Below are 19,553 nucleotides of genomic sequence, written 5' to 3' on the forward strand. Positions count from 1 at the left end.
GACGGGAACTCCAGTGTAAGGGAGACCCCACTCCATAACGGAGGAGGGGCCAAAGTCCAAGCCTGCCAAAGTCTTGCGGGCTGCACAATCAGAACTCCAATAGTGTCTTAGTCTTAACGGTTGAAGTATTTGAGCAAGTATTCAATGCTTTTCCACTAACGGCATATAATCGCTGTAATAAATTCTAAAACAACAAAACCAAATGTTGCATAATACAGAAAACGAGGGGGCAACCATTAGTAGCAACTGCGCATGCCCAAAAGGATGTGCGGCATGTGGTGATGCCATCACAGCAAGAGTTCACTGCATTTTGTGTAATGATACGGATGAGGAGCCTCAAAATCAAATCGTTGCACTTTGGAACACACAATGGAAAGCTTGCGACTTTTCTCTCTAGAGTCACTATTGCTTTCAAAATCCAAGGCCAATCTGTAACACAATTGCTGCAAATTTCTTTCAAAGCATCTCCAGAAAGCCCTGCTCCTAAGCATAAAAATACGCAAATGCTTTTCCTCAATGGCAATGCAATTTTAATAACTGTACAGCCACATTTGTCATCATTTATAAGCTATCAGGAAAACTAATCTACAAAGCCAAATCCAAATCGAGTCCCACATGCCCAAAACATACATGGTGGCCCGATTGACCATTTCAAATACCCTTAAAGTATGATGTGTATACGAGAATGTTTGTTTGCCACTTTGTGTCGTGCGATTTACTGTACTTGTGTATAGGAGCAAAAAAATGTAGTATTATGTAGTAATAATAGGGTTGATCCTACTTTGCAGTTTTTCAATTGTCGCGGCCATGACTGGTCTACATTATCCGCGATATTCGAGGCATTACTGTATATTGCAGAGAAAGTGTAGTGCCATCGACCAAAAAAACCCACTGATGTGGTGGTGCTAAAATATAAACTCAAAGTTGTGAAGTACAAATAATGATTTTTTTCCCCCCACAAAATAATGGCGGTAAATCTGTATTTTAAATGAAATTTTGGGACTTCCAACATTAAATCTAATTGAAAATGTATCATTAGAATGATTCCAACATTACATATGAGTAGAGTAGTTTGCATTTTTCTCAATTACCACAGGGAAAGCAACTCACTAGGAAAAGTAACCACCTTCCTTCATGTGGCTCTTTCACGTTCCGCTCTCTCTTGTCAAATGTCAGCTTGTGAATGCCAGTGCTTTTAATATTTCATGACCAATTAAATAAAAGCACACATCATGCATGATTAATATCCAAAGACTGAGAGCAACTTTACCTTTACATCCTCTTAAGGTTGGTAATGGCTAGTTATAGATTATCAAGCATGATTTGCATCTTTTAACAGAGTTCATAAAACTTTCCCAGGATCAATTACTTTTCAAGCATTTAAAAGCCTTTGTTAAAAAAAAGAGAAAGGAATGCTGTATGTCTTGCGTATAAAAATCTGACAATAAAGTTGACCTTGAGTTTGGTCCTTAATATTTCTTGATACAAACTATTTTAATTTCGAACACCCAGGGGATAAATATGGACTGTGTTATAATGTGCAATTTGTGATGGAATTAATTTGTTTTAGGATAACAAGCATAAACATTTTCATGCTCTAACTTGGTTGTTGAAACAATTATACTACTGTAATCCTTCGAATACTGCGGCTTCAACTTTCGTGGCTTCATTACATCGCAGATGCAGATTTTTATTTTTTCTAAAATTCATAAAAATGTGAAAATCCATGCTGAAACTCGTAACCAGACGTCACTCTTGCTACTATGACTCAGCACTAAAGTAAAAAAATATGATTATTATTTTTCATTTATTTTATTATATTAAATAGAGGTTACCCTACTTCGCAGTTTTTCGATTATCACGGCCATGTCTGGTCCATATTTGAGGGATTACCGTATACTGTTAACTATAATGTTTATAAAATCTGAATTGTGTTACAAATTCTTTTTCAGTCTCTAAAAAACTCCACACATTTGTCTAAGCCTAACTTTTGCAATTTGAGTATTTGAAATTGTATAGTTCCCTTCGGTTATGGGTGCAAGGAACCCTGGAAATATAAAAATGTTTTCCTGGATTAGGGATTTCAATTTAGTCAGTGTTGCAGTTTGTAGTGCTCAATCTGGAATGAAAAGGGTTAGTTCAAATCTTAGAGAATGATCTTTATCTTATAAAAAAAATCCCCTAAAACAGTTTTAGAAGTAGCAAAACTAGCATTTTGTAAAGACCAGTCAGATGTATCGTATTGGTTCCCAACAATTTTGGCAGATTTCCAGCTCTTCCATTAGTCTATATTCGATTCTGGTAAGAGAGCTCTGGCAGGCTCTCCTTGTTAAAAGGCCACAGTAGGCTGTGGTGTATATGTAATGCATAGAGGGAGAAAGGCAGATATTGACTTAATATTTGCAATTCACAAAATGATAAGAAAAATCGACATTCATTGGGCAAAACAAAGTCTTAGCATATGGAAAACAACATTAGAAGCATGATTTTTTAAGTACCTACTGCAATATTTAGTGTCTCATATTTCATTTTCTGAACCGCTTTATCCTCAATAGGGTCGCGGGGGGTGCTGGAGCCTATCACAGCTGACTCCGGGACGGAGGACACCATGAATCGGTGGCCAGCCAATCGCAGGCAATATTTAGTGTTTTGGTTATATTGTAAATACATGAGAAGCCCTTTATAGATTATAATTTATTTCAAATAATATTTCATTGTGTATATCTACAGCCGCAATATACCTATATGGTACAAGATAGGAAATGCTAAATTGTAAAGAGTCACTAGTTGGTTAGCAAATAGGAGTGTTTGTGACCCTCGATTTCTATTACCAAAGTAACAGGAGAAAACACATTATTCAGCATACTATGGTGATTGACATTCAGCAATACTATATATCTTCCTTCAGTCTTGCCATCCTGTCTCCTTCCCCTTGCTCTGTGCTAATAACATTACATTAATGACCAAGTCTCTTATTGACCTTTCCTATTGCATGTGTGATTGAGACAGTTTTTATCTTTGGGGTAGTGGGGGCGTGATACTAAGTGTCAATATTTCTTATATTTGCTTTCATGTTTATCTGCTGTTTAGGATCTGTTGAGGAGCTCAAGGAAAGCACCCAGTTCAGGAAGCGCAACACTGTTTGCGTCTGTTTCACACAGTAATCTAGTCTTGCATGCCTGTATATGAGCATAATTACTAGGTTCCATGTGTGGTGTGCAGCACAAAATATAAAGCAGAGTGGGATTTTCCCCTTGTTGTAGTAAAAATATGCATCATAGAGTACCGCTGCTGCTTTTAAGCAAGGAAGTTTTAGGGTGAAACCCTTGCGGAGGACCTTCCTTTTGCCCAGGTCCTGCAAAGTCATTCCGCGTGCAGGATCTTAAGTCATTGAAGTGAAAACAGAAATATAAAGACTGAGTTGAATCAGCTCCTCTTGGATTTTCTAATAAGTCAGGTAAATAAAATAGATACATATATACATATACAGATACACACACACACACACACACATACAGTGGGGCAAATAAATATTTAGTCAACCACCAATTGTGCAAGTTCTCCCACTTGAAAAGATTAGAGAGGCCTGTAATTGTCAACATGGGTAAACCTCAACCATAAGAGACAGAATGTGGAAAAATAAAACAGAAAATCACAGTTTGATTTTTAAGGAATTTATTTCCAAATTAGAGTGGAAAATAAGTATTTGGTCACCTACAAACAAGATAGATTTCTGGCTGTCAAAGAGGTCTAACTTATAACGAGGTCTAACAGGGTCTCCACTCGTTACCTGTATTAATAGCTGCATCGGGCTCCACGCAAGATCTCACCCCGTGGCGTCAAAATGATAACAAGAATGGTAAGCAAAAATCCCAGAACCACACGGGGGGACCTAGTGAATGACCTACAGAGAGCTGGGACCACAGTAACAAAGGCTACTATTAGTATTACAATGCGCCGGCAGGGACTCAAATCCTGCACTCCCAGACGCATCCGGGTCCGTCTGCGGTTCGCTAGAGAGCATTTGGATGATTCAGAAGAGGACTGGGAGAATGTGTTATGGTCAGATGAAACCAAAATATTTTTTGGGGTTGCAACACAGGTTCTCGTGTTTGTAGAAGAAAGAATACTGCATTGCATCCGAAGAACACCATACCCACTGTGAAGCATGGGGGTGGAAACATCATGCTTTGGGGCTGTTTTTCTGCAAAAAGGACCAGGGTGATTGATCTGTGTAAAGGAAAGAATGAATGGGGCCATGTATCAAGAGATTTTGAGTGAAAATCTACTTCCATCAGCAATGAGACGTGGCCGGGTCTTTCAGCATAACAATGATCCCAAACACACAGGCAGGGCAACAAAAGAGTGGCTTCGTAAGAAGGATTTCAAGGTCCTGGAGAGGCCTAGCCAGTCTCCAGATCGCAACCCTATAGAAAATCTGTGGAGGGAGTTGAAAGTCCATGTTGCCCAATGACAGCCCCAAAACATCACTGCTCTAGAGGAGATCTGCATGGAGGAATGGGCCAAAATACCAGCAAGTGTGTGTGAAAAGCTTGTGAAGAGTTACAGAAAACGTTTGGCCTCCGCTATTGGCAACAAAGGGTACATAACAGAGTATTGAGATGAACTTTTGGTATTAACCAAATACTTGTTTTCCACCATGATTTGCAAATTAATTCTTTAAAAATCAAACAATATGCTTTTCTGTTTTTTTTTCCACATTCTGTCTCTCATCGTTGAGGTTTACACATGTTGACAATTACAGGCCTCTCTAATCTTTTCAAGTAGGATAACTTCCACAATTGGTGGTTGACTAAATACTTATGTGCCCCACTGTATAGGTAAAACACAACAGCTCTATTATTAGATGACCGCCATGCCATGTACAGGAGTCTGTACCACTCACCATCACCCCTAAATTAAAGGGACAGGTACCATTTCGATCATTTGAAATAGGATATGCCCAGAGGAAAGGCATTGCTTTCATGTCATGACATATGTATACTATACAGTAGTACCCTGATCTAATGTAGCTCTTAGAACTCTGCTGCCTCCAATTGTTAAGTAAGTGCTACTGCAACTAGAACCTGTCTTAGCAAAATTAACATATTCCAAGGGAATGTTTAGAAAGCCTAAACAGACAATAGAAAACAATAAATTTGAAGGTCTTTCAACTCGAAAGCAACAAACCAGCTATAGCACAATATGGTAAAATATTGTACAATCTCAACTCATGCAGGCAGGATTACCTGGTAGCAGGCATGGGTTTTAGAATAGTGGGAAGAGAATGGTGGGGCTACGACATCACTCAAACTCTCCCCTTCTGGGTAATTCCACGCCTCGGCATCAAATGGAACTTCTGGAGATTCTTCCTAAGATATAAATATCAGCACGGTGTAATTTTGCACACAGGAGTGTGTCTTTGTTGATTAAAAAAAGAAAATTCAGGTGAATTAGATAAGCATTTACGAGTAGCAGTTTTAAATCAATGATTAGAGTACATACTGTATTTCACTTAGTTAAGTGTTGTTAATTCCTCTATTTCCTCCATCTTTTTCACTGTTTAAGACCATGAGAAGTACTAGTTAAGACATTTGTTTTTAAAATACGCCACGTGTGGCTGAAAACGTTCAACCAACAAAGACAGCCTTCTTATTGGGAACATTTTGCTTACGCAATGCACAAGATGAGTATTGCATAAAACTATCAAGTTTACAATATTGAATATGAATAATCTTGCTGTGTAGTGTATTAATACGAATATAGCAGTACAACTTAATTGGAATGTGTTAAAACATTCAGCATTGTTATATGTGGCCTCTATAGATACAGGTACAAAATAGGACATGGCCCACCTATGAATTTCAAAAATTTAATGTGCAATCCAAATAGTATTCATTGATTCCTAATTAGAAATAATTAACATACAAAGCAAAAACATTACAAAAACATGGTGTTATCCACTCAATATAGGAAAAAGTGATTTCAATAAAGGTAGCGACAAGGGAACATGTACATGGGGAGAACAAGATGGCAGTCCCATCTGTCATACAAAGGCATGCCAGCTAAAGCATTTGAAGGGAAGGTGGAACCCTTTCAAATAACTTGCATATGTTCAACAAAGAGACATGCAAGTATTGTGATTTATATTATCATAATGTTGGGTGACCAACGGGAAATAGAATCATAAAAGACATGGAATAAAGAGTGCACATGACTCAAAACAGATCTGGACAATATCTACAGTCATGATCAAAAACGGGCATGCACACGACCACGCACACACGCACGCACACGCACACGCACACGCACACACACACGTAGTAAAAGGAAATGCTTTAAAAACAGGAGCGAGTTTCAAGCCACAAAATTCACACAATTCCTTTGGACCCTCCCAGCTCTTCCTAAATGAAACCTGCTGACATCCCTTGAAGCTAATGAGGTAAAATTAGGCGCGGGTGATATGACGACTGTTAGAATTATTATGGAATATTCTATATGTGTTGTAAGCATTTTTCAATAAGTAGTAAAGCTATAAATCAAGTCATGAACCATGGACACTTTTCCTCCACATCGTCTCCTCAAGGCCCCACAGCTCGAGGACACATTGTTTTCACACACGCTTTTCGGCAGAACACAACGGGACTGTTTTGACGGGACTCCAGCAGAAGATGGCGATAATCGAAAATACGGCTTTGCTTTGTTTACCTTGAAAGCATTCCTCACACTTGTTTTTCTAACCAGCGAGGGTGTTATTGTACTGATTACATAACCATGTTTTTCGAGTGTCGCGATTAAATACAATGATTCAGTTACTGCAATTCAGAATGCACTGGGGGCTAAGACGACGCCACATTGTATCTCCTTGCAAGTTCGCCGCAGAGTTTGTTGAAAGATGTTTTTCCTTTTTTAATTAAATATTACTAATAATGATTTAAAAGGTTTGAATCATTATTCCAACATTTGGTCCTTCGAGTAGCCGGGGTCAACAAACCGATAGGGAATCCAGACGCTGCGGTTTAATATCTGGAGTGACCGTGCACGGCGAGAATCCCTTTTCCAGGCTGGACTATTTCTCAGCAGCGCCTGTTTTCTAATCGGTTGACGACTATCCTCTTGGTAAGCATCTTTCGACATTTCTGCCGAGTCCGCGTGTGATGGCTGCATATTGTTGACGGGTTCCGAGTGCGTGAAGGGCATCACACGCGAAGGCCTTATTTTGAGAAGTAAGGCTCGCATCCTGGGGATAGCGATTTTAAAAAACCCTGTGGATACTAGTCACTAGCAGGTAGACACGGTGTGGTCTATAAACGTCTGCCGTGTACAAAAAACAGGTACTACGGGGGCACACAAATCCGCTCCAAAAATGGGTAGTGGAAACAGTAAAACGGCTATTGACGATCCAAAGATGCGTCTGCCGTGTAAAGATTGGAAATTTGTTGAAAATCAAAGCGCTACAAGGGTTAAACACCTAAACTTATGGATAAATAAATATGGATTTGCTGGCCAGCTTAATATGCATAAGATATTGATACTGCAGGATAAAATACGTGCTAAGCATGGGGGAAACCTTAGCAAAATGGAGCAGGAGGGGTATAATGATACCTATTATTGGTTTATGATGGCAAGGGAACGGAGTGATGGATGCGTTAAATCGGTTGATAACGGTGGGACTGGAAACACAGAGGCTGTGTTATTCCACAGAAAAGGGGACATTAGATTTTATCACCTGAATGGGGTGGAAACGCAGCAAATTTGGATGATAGACAGGCCTGCGGGCACGCTTGAACAATACGTAAATCAGGCGGTCCAGGCTGAAGAGGTTTTAAAAAAGAAAGGGAAAAGAAAGGGGGGGGCACCCTCTAACGAGGACGGGATTTTTGACCAAAATAAGGGGTGTGAACGTAAACCTTTTAACAGGGATAATGAAAAAAAATACGCAGGGAAGTTCAACAGAAATCGAGGTAACAGAGAGAAAACCTGTTGGATCTGTGGGAAAATAGGTCATATATCCCGCGATTGCCCAAATAACAGGGCCTCTAAAAGTGAAGGCAAATCGGCATGACTAGTCGGGGGGCCTGCTCAAAACGAGAAATGGATTTGAGCAGAGGGAAGTGGAACTAAATTTAGCGGAGATATTGGCACTTGATACAATTAAACCTGAAATCACACTGTTCGTGAATGGGATGCAATTAAAATTTTTGTGTGATGCTGCTAGGCATACTTGTTAATAGTAACTAAATGTACTGTCAATGTACTGGAATGAAATGGCTTATTGTGGCTTATCCTGGTTTCGTTCCCGTCTGCTAGCGGGAATATTTTGGTTAACAGAAATACAAAACAGCAAATTAAATGTTTAGCGGGGTTGCCAAAACTGCGTTTTGGTCAGACTCTAAACTTGCCGAATAATGCTTTGATTGCGGGGGGAGCGCTCTGTTTTGGTGCGGCTGAATATTACAATAATTGGCCTTGGGGGTGCTGAAGCAAACTTGAGGGCAGAAATGGGTTTTGTTATGATATAGTTGTGCTTGCAGCATATTGTAATTTAGTCTTCTCTAAAAAATAATTGCTCACAGGAGGCACAGGAGGGGGACACAAAGAAAAGAGAGCACTTTGGAATTTGTAAACAAAAGATAAGGCTGCTGCTTCTGCAGCGAGCGTGAAGGTCACAGTCAGCGGGTAAGGGCGCGCTTCCGTTTAAACATTTCAGAATAAGAACAAAACATGGTCTGCAAGGGATGCAGAGTTCCGCGATTATCTTCGCATTTATTTTTGGGATTTAATCAGAAATGTCTTTCGAGGTGATAGAAATTCTGTTTGGCAAAGATTGATTTGGGAAAAGCTTTGGAATTAGGAATAATACTGTTATTATTATTTTCTTTTTACTTTAATATAGGTGATTGGCTGGGTTAAAGAAAAATGAATGGATTTTTTTTACAATATTATGGCATATTGGTTACAATTTGTGGGTCCTTTATTAAGCATTGAAAATTGTAATTAGGAAATGCCTAGTAAAAGGTGGATTTCTCTAGTTTAATTATTGTAGATTTTTCTTGTGGTAACAGGGAGCTATAAGAAATGGCTCTTATCTTAAGTAAACATAATATGGGGTGCAATTTATGTCTTAGGTATTAAGGGTTATTTGGTTGTTAAAGAAATCAGACATGAAATTAACAATGCGGAAATGAGAAATTTCATGGCATTCGTCCAAATTGTTAGGTAAATTGAACCTGGCTGGGGTAGATAAGATAATTGGTTAAGGATAGGCATAGTTTCCCTAGAAGAAACATGGAGCGTCTTTAGGTGCACAAAAGACTTTCCTTGTTTGACCTGAAGGGGGCGTATGCTTTGCTGTAGGTCATATTGATGACTATTGGGACGTTATTACTGTCTATTGCTTTAGGGGCATACAAATTAAGCATTGCAATTATGGGGTTAATACACCTGAATGTTACGGTGATAACGATTGGCAATAACAAGCTTAGATAAAGGGGATTATCTACAACAAATTCAGGTGGGGCCTTTCATAGTGTGAAACGAGTGATGAAATAATGTCTATGTTTTAAAAATAACATCTCCAAATTATAAAATATCAACCTTGGAGAAATGCTTTGAGTAGATGGGTTGACTAGAATGGGCAAAATTCGATAACATTGAAAGGGGGTGAGATAAAGTTTTTACAAACGGTTAAAATACAAAAAGGGGGTGTGTGTGTGTTTCAATGTGTCACAACTTTTCCGTTATTACATTATTGGCGAATAGATGGTTAATCACAGCCACTCGCAGGGCAGTCCACATGCTAACTGACTGGGATAAGGGGCGGTGGCAATTGAACAAATTTCTATTTTTAGATATGTGGCATGTGAAACTAATACATTAATTATCTAGTTTCTTCAGGCAGCAATCTTGCGGTTCGAGGATCTACTAATGCGGAGTGGATCCAGACCTTCCGGAGTGTGGAGTATTCCTGGTGTCCTCAAGAATTCGTAGGTTTTCTCTGGGTACTCCAGTTTTACTCCAACAAACCAAAATTGTGGATGATTGGGGGAGCACTCAAAGCAAATTCCTTGATTATGAGTGCCAGCGTGGATGAGTGTCTGTCTTTTGTGTTTCAATTGGCTAGCCACCAAGATATATCAATATTCTAATATCAAGGTGGAATATTTCTGAAATCGCTGATAAGCCTTTCGAGGACGGCGGTGGCAGAGTAGGACAGAAACAAAAAAGAAAAGAATTTCGCCAAATGAAATTTTTAATTTCTGTAATGGGAAATTTTGGGAACCTGGGGGACTAAACAAAAACAAAAGACTTATCTGGGAGGGCTGCCATTTTGAGTCATGGTAAATTTCATGCCTCAAAAAAGGGGGAGGTTATATATATGCAGATATATGGCAAAAACACGGGCGATTCCCCCTTATGTCAAGCTACAAAAGCTACGTATCCATTTCAAAGGATACACATGGAATATGTGTGGTACATAACAGTCCTAAAACAGATTGGGGAAACCTTGTTGCAGAAACTGGTCTAGATTGGCAAGCTTGGATGACACACGTGTGCGGAAAAAAAACATCAGGCCTTCGATAAAATTAACCCATACGGTGGGGCATTACAAATCATAATTCAGACTGACAAATTAACTTGTGAATCTTTGTCTGACGTTTTTCCTAAGTCCATGGGTAAGAAGGTCGTCGGAGATGGAAACACCCGGATCCGCCATAGTAAAATTAAAATCTGAGATGACCAGAGAATTCATTTCTGCAACGGGGAGTTCCCAAACGGGAGGCGGTAAGAAATAATTGGTTATTATTGATGGAAAATGCAGCTATTATAAATCAAACCTGTATCAAACCTGTATAACATGTATGGGGGGGCCGACCTCTCTTAAGAGTAGTACCCGCGCAAATTACCCCTGATTGTGTAAAGGAGATAATGCAAAATTTTTAGTGTTATATAAAGGTCTCATACTACAAGTTCTGTTTAGAAGTGTTACACAAAAGAGGAAATAATTTATAATTAGAATTATACCAATATTTATTACAATAATTTATACCAATTATTGTGGCATAAAGGCTCATTGAACTGTACTCATGTATTGATCTTGGATTGAATCGAATTTTGCCAGACTGTAATATCTGTACATACTGTATCGTTTTTCAAAGAATTGATATTGACAAAAGATGTAAGCCCAAAATGTATGAAATGGAATAATGTCTACCCAGTTACAACGGCAGCAAAGGACAAGCCTAACTTTTCAACACATGTCGCGTTTAATCATTTTACCTGCTTAGTCCTCACAGGGCACGGACCGGCACTGGGAGCGATAAATGTGACGTGGTGTGCCCACGTCCTAAAACAGACTACACCCCTGATTCCACGTTCTGACCTATGGTGGTGGTGGGGTCAAAACAAATTATACGACTCCTGCCAAAATGACAGCAGGACTTTGTGCCTTGGTCTCACTGCTATTACCAGTGTCTGTTTTTCCATCTACAGTAGAGGAGATACAATTGGCTGCACAGAAATCCGGTATGATGGCGGGCCCCTCGCGACGGCGTCGCATGGAGAGAGGGTGATACATTGATGCGATTGGCATCCACGAGGATGAGTATAAGTTGGCTAATCAGATCGCAGCAGGTTGGGAGTATATTTTTCTTTTAATTACTCCAAACAAAAATGTTGATTGGATAAATTACCTGCATTACAATGTCCAAAAACTTGGAAATTATACTGAACAGGGATTTGTGGCGATAAAGGAACAACTAGCAGCCACCAGCCTAATGACGTTCCAGAATAGCATAGCAGTGGATATGCTGCTCGTGGAGAAAGGGGGCGTGTGTGCAATGTTCGGAGATGAGTGTTGCACTTACATACCGAACAACACGTCACCCGAGGGGTCCCTCACCGACGCCATTGATGGCCTGCAGACCCTCAACCGCAATATGAAGAAGCATTCTGGAGTCAGTGAATCCGTCTGGCAGCGCTGGTGGCGGGATATGTTTGGAGAATATCGGAATTTGGCTCAATCCGTTGCAGTTTCCGTAGCCCTTTTTGCTACGATTTTGACATTGTGTGGGTGTTGTATTATTCCCTGCTTAAGATCTTTGATAAGCCGACTTATAACCACTGCGATTGCCCCTACAAATTCCAAATTGCATGAATTATATCCCCTACTGAGACGTGCTGACACTAACAGTGAATTTCAGGAGCATGGTAATTACGAGGATGGATTGGACGAAAATGATCTTATTTTCTGTTTTTCAGACCTGCCGAACGAGTAGAGCCTAAGCGGGTAAAATTAAAACAGCCAACGGTGATATCCCTGTTATTTTGAAATTGTCATAAAATGAATAACAAACATATAGTAAAAGGAGGGAATGTTAGAATTATTATGGAATATTCTATATGTGTTGTAAGCATTTTTCAATAAGTAGTAAAGCTATAAATCAAGTCATGAACCATGGACACTTTTCCTCCACATCGTCTCCTCAAGGCCCCACAGCTCGAGGACACATTGTTTTCACACACGCTTTTCGGCAGAACACAACGGGACTGTTTTGACGGGACTCCAGCAGAAGATGGCGATAATCGAAAATACGGCTTTGCTTTGTTTACCTTGAAAGCATTCCTCACACTTGTTTTTCTAACCAGCGAGGGTGTTATTGTACTGATTACATAACCATGTTTTTCGAGTGTCGCGATTAAATACAATGATTCAGTTACTGCAATTCAGAATGCACTGGGGGCTAAGACGACGCCACATTGTATCTCCTTGCAAGTTCGCCGCAGAGTTTGTTGAAAGATGTTTTTCCTTTTTTAATTAAATATTACTAATAATGATTTAAAAGGTTTGAATCATTATTCCAACAACGACAATTATTATTACGATAAAAAGTCGATAATTATCAAGATAATCAACTTTTAGATTTGAAACTTCAAACTTCTGTAAATAAGTAATTATTGCTGGCACATAAAACATATTCACAGATTTACTTCAATTATTTTGGCTTAAACATTATATGTGATGAGGACTAATTTTCTATTAAATATCTTATATATTTTGCATTAAATACCTAAAATACTACACACATCCAATTGGCATATGATTTTTGAATTATTTAAGAAATGATTAAACGATTGATCATTTATTTTGAATGCAGATTTCTCAATTTCAGCATGTGAATTAATGCTGATAAGAAAAGGAAAAGAGAAAAACCTAAGAGTTACCTGAGCAGGTGTGACATGGGCATGAGTGACATATCCATGGACATGCTGAATCTGAGAGAGTTGTCGCTCAGCCACCTGAACCAGCTCTGCCCCGCGGAGATCACCATGGCGCCTAAGAGAGCCATCTCTCATCAGGGTGCTTTCCATGTCTCTTCTCATCCCTCTCTCCATAGATCCAGTACCCCCTCCCTCTTTTCTCCAAGTGCCCTGATCCGTTCCTTCCCTCGTGAGCATCCTTGGATCGCTCAGCTCTTTGATACCTCCCATTGGGTGATGGTGGCAGGTATGTTGGTGAAATTTTGGGAGGCCTAGTGATGCCCCTTCCTCTTCTGGGTATTGATACTTCTAGGATGTTTTGGGCAGTAAGGAGGTAAGAAAGTAAAAGCAGAGGAAAAAAGTAGGCGACGAAGCGGTGAGACATCATGGTGATGAGGGCATGAAAGTAGCAGGAAAGTGAGGGGAAAAAAGACAAAAGAACATAAGCTTTTAGTTATATTGAAAAAAAGACTGTGGAGAGAAATGTTATAAAGAATTTCACTTCTATTAAAAGACAAGCACAAAAGATAGCTCATGTTAGAAAGCAAAAAGATGAATTAAAAGAAGTACCTTTTTTTAAATCAAACTACAGTAATACCTTGAGATACTGAGCTCGTATGTCAATTTTTCCCATAGAAATTAAGTACATACAAATTAATCCGTTACCACCCTCTGAAAAAATACCAAAAACAGGTGATTACAATGGAAAAACATCCTTTTATTTGTTCTAATTCACCACCTACTATCAAAGTAACAAATACAGACGCTCCCCTACTTACGAACGAGTTAGGTTCCGAGTGATTGTTCATAAGTTGAATTTGTTCGTAAGTTGCTCAGTGCTATATTTTGTATTATAATGTATGTTTAAGGCCTATATAAGTATATTGAAGGTTTATATACGTGCATTTGTATGTTTAAGGCTTGTATAAGTAACACACTGGTTTGTACTGAAAAAAAACATTTAATACAATGGAGAGAACACATACAGTACTGTATACATACATTAGAGAGAGATTTACTAGAAACTGGCCGAAAGAAGCTATCTAATGACGATTGCAGTTTTCTTTTTTTCATCATAAATGATGCGGTAGCACTGTATGGCATCATTCAATTGATTTGCAAACTTTGTGCAACGTTCAATATTTGGGTCCTGCTGCTCGATCTTTATGTTTATAAATGGTACTGACGGTCGAACGATTCAAGTTGTATTCACGTGCAACGCTCACCACTTTCTGACGCGCATCAAGCTTCGTTATTATTGCCACTCATTTCAAATGAAATGGCTTGCCTCTTCCTGGCACCTCCCTCAATAGAAGCTTTTCGCTTTTCACCAACAATATTCAATAATGGATGCACGAGATATTTAATGATACAAATGAAAAAGGTTCTTTGGGCACTGGAGATACGTTCATGCACTTCCGCATTGCAACGAACTGGGCAGAGGAAGGTAGATGCTGGGTGAGCTGAGCGCTCACAGCGCCAGGCGTCGGTATTAGCGGCGGAAAGAAGCACTACTCGGAAAAAGGCGCACAATACAAAATCGAACTTACGAACATTTTTCGACATAAACGCAATTTGCAGACATGTTCGTATATACCGTTGTTCGTAACTCGAATGTTCGTAAGTAGGGGAGCGTCTGTACCTATGTAGTGGTTATGATGTTCAATACTAAAATTTGACATTATTCAGTACAGACAGTAACAGAATACACGGACTAGAGAGAAAGAAAGAGAGAGAGAGAGATAGAGAGAGGAGAAAGAGAGCTCGTAACATAAACTTTAAGTTACGATACACACACTCACTAAAAAATAAGTTTTAATCTTACATTACCCTAAATTTGAATGTTCTTGCGCAATAACCAAGGCACAGGTATTAATATATTCCACCACGGCTTTTGAGTAGGAACTTGCTGCTTCTACATGCCTCAGAACCGAGTGTTTCCCACTCAGTTCATTTTTCAAAAATTATCGAACCATCAACGACTTGATTTGAAGGGTTCAGCTGGCGTCTTTTTCAGATGCTTGGTTTCCATGTAGATTCTGTTGGCTTTATCGCAGATTATCGACTCGGTCAGGATATCTCCCGCTAACTGTTTATCTTTTAACCATATTAAATAAAGGCTCTCCATTTCGTTATGAATGTCACTGCGCTGCTTGGAAATTATGGTTAGCCCTTTGTTGCACTGGCTTGCTTTGGACCCATTGTTTTTCCCTCAATTTTGCACTGATTAATGCAAAAATGCAACCTGTACGGCCGCTGCTCGTAGATATCTTTACGCGAGAGAGATGAGGCGAGAAAGACAGAGCGATACTATTCTCATAAGCAGCCTATCGCATTCTCGGCCACTTGGCAGCCGCATCGAGAACTCTCGTATGCTTGTATGCTCGTATCTCAAAGTTGTCTCGTATGTCAAGGCCAAAATTTGCCCTGAATTTTCCCCGTATTTCAAATTTCTCATATGTTATGACACTCGTTTGTCAAGGTAGTACTGTATAGCCCAGGTTTTTTTTCTCTCCCCTTTAAACCCCGCAGCTTTCAAACCAAAATGGCTTAATTACGGGCTAACAAGCATCGTTGTTGCAGATAATGGATGTTTTATTTATTTTTGTCTAGCTGCCAGCAGTGTCATTGTGACATGGCTATTTTGGATGTGTTAATAATTTCTAAGCATAATATCAGTTTTCTATTATCCAATGACAATAGCGTAAAATATAAATGCCATTAATCTTATTTCAAATCACATTTTCTTACTTTGTCTACAATTTATACAACCTGCAAGGATCAATTCAATGCGAGCTCTTAAATGTTTATTAAGCACAATTAATGATAAGACCTAAACGTGCAGAATAAGTTGAGCCTATGTTTAACTTATAAAAATTGTTAATAATGTTTGTGTGTGCTTGCGCATTTGTTTCCTCTAGTTTATTTTTTTTTCAGCCCCAAACAGGAATGGTTTTACATGTGGAGGTCATTTCAAGTTTCTCCCTCTAGACATTTTTTGGCTGTTTTTCCACTTGCTGGTTTTGGCTTGAGTAATTATCTCTCCTGGAAAATAAGAGGCGATTCCTTAACCCTACAGGTTTGTTTCTCTCAGCACATGGAGGAAATATAGGGAGACTGGTGGTTATTTTCTGAGAGCTGGACAGGAGAAGCTCCTGAACCCATCAGCAGGAACAAAACCCGTGACCGGACATTTCGTCGACGGACACTTCGTCGCCGGACGGTTCGTTCCCGGACGGTTTGTCGAACGGACGCTTCGTCGAACGGACGCTTCGTCGACCGGACACTTCGTCGACGGACAATTCGTCGCCAGACAGTTCGCCTAACCTTAACCACTAACCTTAACCACTATTAAAGAAGACAAAGAAAATTCACATATTCTTTATTAAAGAAAATAAAACAGCAAAAACTCGCTCGACAACACAAACACATCAACATTTGGGCGTGTGCGTACTAAATGGGCTCGTCTCTAAACACACTACTACGCACGAAACGGACCCTACATTGAGCACTCCATTTTTAAAAAAAAAAGGCAATAACACCCTCACCCTCTTGCCACTGGAACAACGAAATTTCCCGAATACGGGATGAATAAAGTTATCCAATCCAATCCAATCCAATCCAAATACAATTATTTTGTTAAAATTTTTATTAAAAAGAAGACAAAGGAAATTCACATTCTTCGTCGTCTTCTTTTTTTTTGCTTGGTATTCCCATAGGTATCGTGCATACAGACTAGATTTTCGATCCGCGGTTCCTACGTTGAGCGCTCCATTTTTAAAATAAAAGGCAATAAATAAAATTATTTTATTAAAAATTTTATTAAAAAGAAGACAAAGGAAATTCACATTCTTCGTCATCTTTTTTTTGCTTGGTATTCCCATAGGTATCGTGTATACAGACTAGATTTCTGATGCGCGTTGTGAGGCAACGGAGCTAGACGTCGTCGCTTGTTGTTTTTAAAATTAAAGGCAATAAAAAATAAAAAAAATATTTTTTTTATTAAAAAGAAGACAAAGGAAATTTGGTTCCTCGGGGAGGGGGGGCACTGAGTGACTCCACTAAATTACTATTAACTGTTTGGTTTTTAATCGCGAATTGATGTGGCTAAGATTCTGACTGGATGCTAATATTTGTTATGAAGTATGCCAAAAAATACTGCATCTCTGACTTTAATATAGACGCACACGTTTGATTTTAAATCAAGCAATTTATTGTCCTTTCAAAGAACAAATTATATTGACCCTATTAATAGGACGAATGGGCCTGTTCTTAAAATGGCCGACAAGCGACAACGTCTAGCTCCGTTGCCTCACAACGCGCATCGGAAATCTAGTCTGTATACACGATACCCGTTGCCTCACAACGCGCATCGGAAATCTAGTCTGTATACACGATACCTATGGGAATACCAAGCAAAAAAAAAGAAGACGACGAAGAATATGTGAATTTCCTTTGTCTTCTTTTTAATAAACTTTTTAATAAAATACATTTTATTAATTGCTTTTTATTTAAAAAATCAACGTAGGAACCGTTTAACGTAGGAACCGTTTCGTGCGTATTGTGTTTAGAGACGACCCCATTTAGTACGCACACGTCGAGCGAGTTTTTGCTGTTTTATTTTCTTTAATAAAGAATATGTGAATTTCCTTTGTCTTCTTTAATAGTAGTTAAGGTCAGGCGAACTGTCTAGCGACGAAGTGTCCGGCGACGAATTGTCCGTCGACGAAGTGTCCGGTCGACGAATTGTCCGTTGACGAAGTGTCCGGTCGACGAATTGTCCGTTGACGAAGTGTCCGGCTGACGAACTTTCCGGCGACGTACCGTCCGTTCGACAAACCGTCCGGGGACAAAGCGTCCAGGGACGAAGCGTCAGTCGACGAAATGTCCGGGTACCAACAAAACCTGCTCCTTTGTGCAAGGCGGAACAGGCAGACCTGTGTCTAAACAATTGAGCCCTTTCGGCGGAAAACTTTTATTACCACACTTGCCATCCTTTTGCTCCTAAGACATTGCTATGTCATTATTTGTATAGATACACAACTTCATATTGAAATATGATGTATCTAATGTGTTTCTTTAAGGTGTTCCTTTCATTTTTTGTGAGCAGGGTATATACTGAAACTCAACATTGTGTGACTTTTGAATGGCATTTGCAATCTACTGAATTAATTAATGATGTAACGATCAACAAACCTCCAAAAAAATCCAATTTTACACAAAGAAAGATAACTAAAGCGTATTCATCAGCCAGTTTTGTCAATCAGTAAAAACTTGGGTGGACTGCCAGCAGATAAAACATTGCAGTGTATTTTCCTCATTGGTTTATAGCTGTGTTAATGTGTGTCAGAATAACAACCAGTGTTAGTCATGCTTCGTAAGATATGAAAGCGCAGAGGATCCTCTGCCGTAAGGGACTTCTCACACACGCACAAATGTGCCTCCATCGCTGCATCGTTTCCTTTATAGTCAAGCTCTTACATCATACAAATTCACTTGCTTTCACAGTACTGTAATCATACATTGGAAAACTGGACCGAGCCAGATCAATTCTGCAAATTAAAGTTAACATTATCTCTCTATATATCCTATATATTATACCCTATATCTCTATAGACACACACACACACACACACACACGCACACACGCACACACACACGCACACACGCACACACGCACACAGGGTTTCCCCGTAAATGTAGAGAACACAAAACAGCCAGAGCACTTGCTAAATACTAAGAATGGAGGACATACAGGACTACACAGGATTGGGAAAACAGGAGTTAGCCGGAACATCGGTAATTAGTTATTTTAGGTTTAAAGGGTTGGGTGGTTCATGTAAAAAAGATTTTTAAAGCTTATATTCATGATATGTGGTCATCCGTGGTTAACAATACAATTGACCTATTTTTGAGAAAATGTTCAGTTTCTCCTGTCTGCCGGTTGCAACTGCTAAAACATTCGGTCCTACCTAGCTCCGTCTGCCCTGGAACTCGTCCTCTGCTCTGACGTATGTGGTGCATTGCTGCCCAGCTCACCGCCACCCCCTCAATACTCGTTGCAGGTAATGCTATAGCACATCTCACCCTCAACAGTTGAGCAGACTAATCCACACAGCAACTTAATTGAATTATTTTCCAAAAAGTGTCCATTTGGAACTATATATTTGAATGCAAAGGAAAGTTTTCTCCAGTAACTTCAAGGACGACGCATTTCATCAGAATTGGTCGTAGTTTGATTTAAAAAAAAACTCTTCTCAAAAAGATCTGCTCTTAGTTCATATAATTTTATA

General features: G+C 39.3%; 1 protein-coding gene across 11 annotated transcripts in view; it reads right to left on the bottom strand.

Annotated features, from left to right (window-relative positions):
* LOC144078787 (discs large homolog 1-like protein) overlaps window positions 1–19,553 on the bottom strand; it is a 101,810-nt gene that overhangs the window by 65,943 nt on the left and 16,314 nt on the right. For 4 of the 11 annotated variants that reach the window (XM_077607136.1, XM_077607134.1, XM_077607143.1 and 1 more), the window contains 2 exons: window positions 13,225–13,569; window positions 5,250–5,372 (listed from right to left, as the gene is read on the bottom strand). The exons of 2 other annotated variants lie outside the window; for them this stretch is intronic. In XM_077607136.1, coding sequence (XP_077463262.1) covers window positions 5,250–5,372; window positions 13,225–13,569 — 468 coding nt within the window. The remainder of the gene's footprint in view (window positions 1–5,249; window positions 5,373–13,224; window positions 13,570–19,553) is intronic. 5 more of the 11 variants (XM_077607135.1, XM_077607145.1, XM_077607142.1 and 2 more) reach the window with 2 other exon arrangements.

Source organism: Stigmatopora argus, chromosome 8, assembly GCF_051989625.1.
Source record: "Stigmatopora argus isolate UIUO_Sarg chromosome 8, RoL_Sarg_1.0, whole genome shotgun sequence".
In the NCBI taxonomy this organism is placed as follows: Eukaryota; Metazoa; Chordata; class Actinopteri; order Syngnathiformes; family Syngnathidae; genus Stigmatopora; species Stigmatopora argus.